The sequence below is a fragment of the Garra rufa genome, chromosome 24, assembly GCF_049309525.1.
Source record: "Garra rufa chromosome 24, GarRuf1.0, whole genome shotgun sequence".
Taxonomy (NCBI): Eukaryota; Metazoa; Chordata; class Actinopteri; order Cypriniformes; family Cyprinidae; genus Garra; species Garra rufa.
Genome location: NC_133384.1, coordinates 12462656 through 12470725, shown reverse-complemented (window position 1 = coordinate 12470725; position 8070 = coordinate 12462656). Strand labels below are relative to the sequence as shown.

At 36.7% G+C, this 8070-nt stretch overlaps 1 protein-coding gene across 1 annotated transcript in view; it reads right to left on the bottom strand.

Moving 5' to 3' along the window:
• Positions 1–8070, bottom strand: part of acad11 (acyl-CoA dehydrogenase family, member 11) — a 136696-nt gene that overhangs the window by 39055 nt on the left and 89571 nt on the right. The window contains 1 exon segment of the mRNA XM_073830391.1: positions 7154–7226. Coding sequence (XP_073686492.1) covers positions 7154–7226 — 73 coding nt within the window.

The following is an 8070-nucleotide window of genomic DNA, read 5'->3' as shown; positions in this document are numbered from 1 at the left end:
GGAAAGGACTCATCTGGTTTTCGCTGTCTTGCGTCGATGGCCGTCTAGGTGATGAGGTCTTCACTGATGATCTGTCTTTGATGTGGTCTCTGCTGACATTCAGGGCTGTAGAGGATATCTCTGCTGATGGGTACGAACTAGATCCGGGAGACTGCAGTGACCGTCTGATCTGGATACAGTTGGCTACGGTGACCTCGGAATAAGAAGGAAAGATACTAATATTAGCGTAGATGCCAATCTTCTTCTGATGCAACGAGTACATCAGGTGTTATAGGAAGTGTCCCTGGTTCCGGTTGACCTAAATAATGCAGCCTAACAATCCTTTAATGGATTTGGATTATGAAATGTATTAAGTGTAGGCCAGGTTAAAGAGATGGGTCTTTAATCTAGATTTAAACTGACAGAGTGTGTCTGCCTCCTGAACAGTGTTAGGTAGATTGTTCCAGAGTTTGGGCGCTAAATGTGAAAAAGATCTGCCGCCCGCAGTTGATTTTGATATTCTAGGTACTATCAAATTGACGGAATTTTGAGAACGCAGCGGACGTGAGGGACTATAATATGATAAGAGCTCGCTCAAGTACTGAGGAGCTAAACCTTTATAAGGGCTTTATAAGTTATTAGCAGGATTTTGAAATCTATACGATGTTTAATAGTGCAGTGCTGACAGAACCGGGCTAATATGGTCATACTTTCTGGTTCTAGTAAGAACTCTAGCTGCTGCATTTTGGACTAGCTGGAGTTTGTTTATTAAGCGTGCAGAACAACCACCCAATAAAGCATTACAATAATCTATCCTTGAGGTCATGAACGCATGGATTAACGTTTCTGCATTTGACTTCGTGAGCATAGGTCGTAATTTCATAATATATTTTTTAGATGAAAAAATGCAGTTTTGCAAATGCTAGAAATGTGGCTTTCGAAACACCTCTGTTTTTTCAGAATTTAGCAGCAAAAAATTTCTTGCCATCCAATTTTTTATTTCAACTATGCATTCTGTTATTTTTTCAAATTGGCATGTTTCGCTAGTCTCACTATTAAGACTTTATCTGCGGCCAACACTAATTCGGATAGAAAATCAGCAAATTCTTTAATAAAGTCTGTATGGTGCCCTGGTGGCCTGTATACAGTAGCCAGTAAAAACTTCACAGGAGATTTATCATTAATACTTGATTCTTTGGCTAATGTTATATGGAGCACCATTACTTCAAAAGAGTTATACTTAAAGCCCGTTCTCTGAGAAACACTGAACATATTGCTATATATTGTGCAAACACCTCCCCCCTTGCCTTTTACACGTGGCACATGTTTATAACAGTAATTTTGGGGGGTTGCCTCATTTAAAATAATGTAATCATCTGGTTTTAGCCAGGTTTCTGTCAAACAGAGCACATCTAGCTTATGATCAGTGATCATATCATTTACAAAAATTGCTTTCGTAGAAAGTGACCTGATATTTAATAAGCCAAGCTTTATCATTTGTTTCTCAGTATTATATAGATTTTTTATTTGTTGAACATCAATTAAATTGTTACTCTTACATTGCTTTGGACGTTTATTGTATTTTCTAGCTCGGGGAACAGACACAGTCTCTAAAGTGTGATATCTAGGTGAAAGGGTCTCTATGTGCTGAGAATTAACTGATTTCTGTGACGTGAGGAGGCTAGCAGACGGTCGGTTTAGCCAGTCTGTCTGCTTCCTGACCTGGGCCCCAGTTAGTCAAGTGCAAATGCTAAGACTATGTGCCATATTTCTAGATAGGAGAGATGCTCCAAATCCGGAGGGATGAAGACCATCTCTTTTCAACAGGTCGGGTCTGCCCCAGAAACTCGTTCAGTTGTCTATGAAACCTATGTTATTTCGCGGGCACCACTTTGACATCCAACCATTTAATGATGACAATCTACTATGTATCTCGTCACCACGGTAAGCAGGGAGGGGACCAGAGCATATTACAGTGTCTGACATCGTACTTGCAAGTTCACACACCTCTTTAACATTATTTTTAGTGATCTCCGACTGGCGAAGTCGAACATCATTAGTGCCGACGTGAATAACAATCTTACTGAATTTACATTTAGCATTAGCCAGCACTTTTAAATTTGCCAAGATGTCAGGCGCTCTGGCTCCCGGTAAACACTGGACTATGGTGGCTGGAGTCTCTATTTTCACGTTCCGTACAATAGAATCGCCAATTACTAGAGCACTTTCATCAGGTTTCTCAGTGGGTGCGTCACTGAGTGGGGAGAACCTGTTTGATGTTCTAATCGGAACGGAAGAGCGGTGTTTTGACCCACGACTATGCCGTCTCACAGTCACCCAGTTGCCCTGCTGCACGGGCACTGTAACTACCGGAACCGAACAATTTGCATGTCTCCCTGAACTAGTCATATCCAAAGCTGTATCCAAGTCCCTCACATTCTTACTATCCTCCATTAAAGTTTGGATGTGTGTCTCTAGTTCTGAAATCTTCTCTGTCAGCCTAGCTATTTCCTTGCATTTATCACATGTATAAGGCTCACTGCCGGCAGAGATAGATAAGCTATACATGTGGCAGGTGGTGCAGACAACAATAGCAAGAGAAGAAGCCATTACCCTGCTGAAAAAACCAGCATATGCTGTTTTTTTCAGCAGGGTACTCACCGTTTTTGTAGAATGGTTCCAACTTACCACTGTTGTTATGATGAACTCTTGAAGAGAGGTATGGGAGGAGGAACAACGGAGTGAATAGGACGTAAAAGGAAACGCGATTCGCAAGCTAATCGGCTAACTGAATGCTAACTTGTTGCAAATCGTGGTTGTGGAATAAAAGCTAAATGGTTCGCGAGAGAGAAAGGAGAGCGGTATTAGACGCGAGTAGAGAACGTAAATGTAAATGCAAGTCGCCAGTGGCTAGCTAAATAGCTAACCCACTGCAGTCGCGGATTAACGGGTAAAGTGAGCGGTCAGATTAGTGTGACGGATAATTTCACAAGTCTGTTGGGAGTAAAGCTGTTTTTAATTACTTTAAACAGCAGAGAGTAATAATAAGATAAAGATTTCTAAAGAAAAACAAGCTCCAGAAAGCTACAATCACAGAGAGCTAAAAACAAACCACACGGCATCTCAACAAAACAGGAAGTCAAGGTGTTTTTTTTTTTGTTCATTTTTTTTCTTAAATCACATTTTTAATCATATATCACAAAAACTATGGGATGATTTTAGACTGAAAATAATAAATAGATTCACGCACAATTATCCATGTACTGCATACATTTTATGCATGTATCTTACTAACCACAAACAAATGCCTTTCAATTTGAGTCAGTGTAATTCGGGATTAAATGATCGTGCAGCAATTTGTACAAACACGGACATGTTTGTGAATAAAAATGTTCTGTTCTGCATTAATATATCATAAATTCTCATACAAAAAGGATTCCGCACATTTGTGGATCAGGTGACACGTGTGCATTTATTGACGTCTTGTTAAGTTAATTTGGTTTTTGAGACTTCATTTTCACAGTTTACAGCATTTACAGCATAACACACAAACAAGCCTCAGTGCAATTAATTAATGTGTACCAGATTTGGAAAAATCGCAAATTTGTGTCGCTACACTGAAACAAATGCCTTCCAACCAGTGTCTGCAGAGTTAAGAATTACATTAATGTGCAGCATTTTGTTCAAACAGAGACATATTTGTAAATACAAATGTTATGGTTTGTCTTGAAGTATCATAATTTTTGCATTTAGCAATTCAAATGTGCATTTGTGACCCTGGACCACAAAACCAGTCTTAAGTCGCTGGGGTATGTTTGTAGCAATAGCCAAAAATACATTGCATGGGTCAAAATTATAGATTTTTCTTTTATGCCAAAAATCATTAGGAAATTAAGTAAAGATCATGTTCCATGAAGATTTTTTGCAAAATTCCTACTGTAAATATATCAAGATGTAATTTTTGATTAGTACTATGCATTGTTAAGAACCTAACTTGGACAACTTTAAAGGTGATTTTCTCAGTATTTTGATTTTTTTCCACCCTCAGATTCCTGATTTTCAAATAGATGTATCTCGGCCAAATATTGTCCTATCCTAACAAACCATACATCAATAGAAAGCTTATTTATTGAACTTTCATGTGATGTATACATCTCAGTTTTGTAAAATTTAACCTTATGACTGGTTTTGTGGTCCAGGGTCACATTTGTGGATCAGGCGACACGCGTGCATTTATTCAAATCTCTTCTGAGTTCTTCTGAGTATTTTGAGACTTTCGTTCCGCCCTTTTAGCCTTGCTCAATCCACACACACACAGTTTGCGGTCCACACTCAGATGAGCCAAAGAAAATCAGCGACCACTAGATGGCACTATAGCCCCAGTAATGTGTGCATTCCATTGCATACAGTTTTATGAATGTTAAATTGTTTTCTTTGTTTTTTTTTTTTTGTTTGGCTATTATCCTCTGTTCATAGAAATATAATACAGATGTTTAACTGAACTTGTTCTAACTTAACTTGTCTTAAGACAGAATAGCTTTTAGCCTTTTAATTTTGCCAAACAACTTTCTGACGGTACCTTTTTTTCTGTAATTCAATGGCAGGTTGTCAATTATTTATTCCTTGTATTATTATGATTATTATTGTTATTATCATTATTATTAACTGTTATAGTAACTCATTTAAGCCATTAGTAATCACATGTTTATATTAAATTAATTATACTATATTAAGCTTTTTCCTTTTTATTCTATGTTTTCTTTTTTGTAATTATATAATTTATAATAAAAGAAAAACTTGCTATGTGTACGTTAGGCTAACTGAGACTTGTAATAGCACTTGCATGTTATTGCTCTTTTGTTGATTTTGATTGCTTCCATTGTCCTCTTTAGTAAATTGCTTAGGATTAAAGCGTCTGCTAAATATAAATGTAAACCAATGACCCTTTTATAGGATAGCTTATTACGCGCTCAAGCAGACGCATAAAGCTTGCTAGCTAAAGGAATGACAATGAATGCCTAGGGAAAAAATAGCTAGAACATATTTTATTTACTATGGGCAACAAAGCCCTCCTTACCTACCCCTAAACCATTTAAAAAAAAAAGATTTTAATCTGTTTTACTTTTTATTTACTATACAGTTTTTATTATACATTTTTCTATTCTGTTTTAATTTTATTTGTTAGATAAAAAAAAAAAAAAAACTTCTTACATATATACTGCATTAAACTGAGACTTATCCGCATTTGAAAGTCGCTTTGGATAAAAGCATCTGCAAAATGACTAAATCTAAATGTAATGTTACTATTACAAACTTGTTAGGCAATTGATTTCCACTTTTCCAATGTGATATGTGATGAGAAAAGGACGGAATTGAATTCCGGTCATTCCCATCATAAGTTAGATCCACGAACATTACTCTCTGATCTACTTGGAGAATGCCACTGTAGACGCTGTTTACCACGGTCCAACGAGATGAAATGAACATGACATGAGTGTTTATTCTCAGCATTTTATTTCGAATTTTCTTCAAATTTTAACTAGCTTTTTTTTCTTGAAACACAGCGACTTCATTCTCGAAATTAAATTATTTTAATCTCAACATTTTATTTCAAAGGTTTTCTGGATATTGAGTTTAATCTCATTATAATTAGATGTTTGTGTGTGTGTGTGTGTGTGTGTGTGTGTGTGTGTGTGTGTGTGTGTGTGTGTGTGTGTGTGTGTGTGTACCTGGTATTCATCACGTTATGGGGACCAAATGTCCCCACAAGGATAGGAATACCAGTAGATTTTGACCTTGTGGGGACATTTCTCAGGTCCCCATGAGGAAACAGGCTTATAAATCATGCACAATGAGTTTTTTTGAGGAAGTAAAAGTGTGCACAATCTCCTGTGAGGGCTAGGTTTAGGTGTAGGGTAGGTGTAGGGCCATAGAAAATACGGTTTGTACAGTATAAAAACCATTACGCCTATGGAATGTCCCCATAAAACATGTAAACCCAACGTGTGTGTGTGTGTGTGTGTGTGTGTGTGTGTGTGTGTGTGTGTGTGTGTGTGTGTGTGTGTGTGTGTGTGTGTGTGTGTGTTTTCATATTCACAATGTTGGCTATCTGAATTTGAATGCTACAGTCTATTACTTATGTTGCCTACACCAGGCTTTGTACTTAACACGCTTTCCAAATTTTGTTTCAAATCTTGTACACGATAATGAATTGCACTGGGCCTTGTTCGTGTGTGAAATGCTGTAAACTGCAAAAATTAAGTCTCAAATTCCAAATGAACTGAACAACACTGACTCGAACAAGACGTCAATAAATGCATGCGTGTCACCTGATCCACAAATGCACAGAATCCTTTTTGCATGAGCAATTTATGATATATTATTGCAGAACAGAACATTTTAATTCGCAAACATGTCTGTGTTTGTATAAATCGTTGCACAATCATTTAATCTCGAATTACACTGACTCAAATTGAAAGGCATTTGTTTGTGATTAGTAAGATACATGCATAAAATTTATGCAGCACATGGATAATTGTGCGTGAATCTATTAATTATTTTGAGTCTAAAATCATCCCATAAAAAAACCACCCTAATGTGCCAAGCCATCAGAACTGAACTAAACAAAAAAAACGTTGTTTAAAAAAAAAGAGGTATATATTGAACTGTATTGTTGCATCCCTAGTATCTACAATAATTTTACCAGAACAGTACTTTATTTATATTTTTAAATTAATACATTGGTTAATTTTTGACAAACTGATAATAAACTGACAATTCAGTTTGCACCATTAGTGCTATGTACATGAATGAGACCCCTAGCTCTGTAAGGGTTTATGGCTTAAACATACATATTGTTTATTACAACATAAAAACTCTAAAATATATTTAAGAGTAGTAAAGTTCTAATAAGCTTTGCAGTAAAATGTGAGTAAAGTCTATATGAGCTAGTACAGTGGCATGTCAAAGCTCAGCTGTACTGTGTTGTTTAAAGTCAACTTAGTGAAAGAATGTAGGCAATGTAGATCTCAGCGCTGACCACAGGATCCCATGCCAGAATGAGTTTGTGTTTGAGAGAGAGAGAGATTGCAAAACATTTGCCAATGTCTGTATGCTAATTTAACCTGGTTATGTTGATATCATTTTTTTGGAGTGCATGTCAGAGATTTTGTACCTGTCACTATTTGAGTCCAGTGACTTGCTCCTGCACATGACTATGGCAATCTCACACTTTGGGTTACCAGCACCTGAAAAAAAAAAAAAAAGATTTTTTTTTTTTACCTTGTTGGTACATTATTTTTTAAGAAAGGCTAAAAGAACATTAACCAATAAGTAACTTGTGCAAACAGTCATTTTGGTTTTATTGTGTGCAAGACTTAAAGGTGCCATTGATACAATATTTTAAATTGTTCTCTGATATCTACATAGAATGTATATGGCATAGGAAAGGGCAAAAAAAATCTCCAGAAACAGTTTTACAAGCCCTTTTACAACCCTAGGATTTGTCCCTAGAATGAAATGGTCTGTTATTACCTTATTTGAAAGGTTCGTGAATATTAATGATGAGCTCTGCTCTGATTGTCTGTTTTACAGAGCTGCTCATCTCAATAGCTTGCACATGGAGGAAAATATATATTTAATTACGGAGCTCTAGCCGCTTTTAATATGCAGTTTGTTGAAACTGCCGTTTTGAATGAGCGATCATTTTAATCAGTATTGTGATTGCATGTGCTCTGTGTAACCTTATACTGCAGCGACAATAATTACCACACAAGTTTAGATGCTTGTTAGTGATGCTCAGGATCTGTAAATCATTCGACATCATCGGGGCAGTCATCTCTCCATTTATGTGGTAAGTAAAATCTTTTGTACTGCAATGTAACATGCTACCTCTAGCATTAAGCTAACCATGTCCCTTTAGTGGCTTGCCTTATTTTACTGATGTACTGACGTTACTGATGATTGGGCTATGCAAATGGTGGGGGCGTAACTATTAACGATCTATTAACTATTGCGTAATAGTCTGTGTTATGTTGGAATAGACCTATTTTTCAGTGGTCTTTTGCAAACACCAGAATTATATAAGGAGGA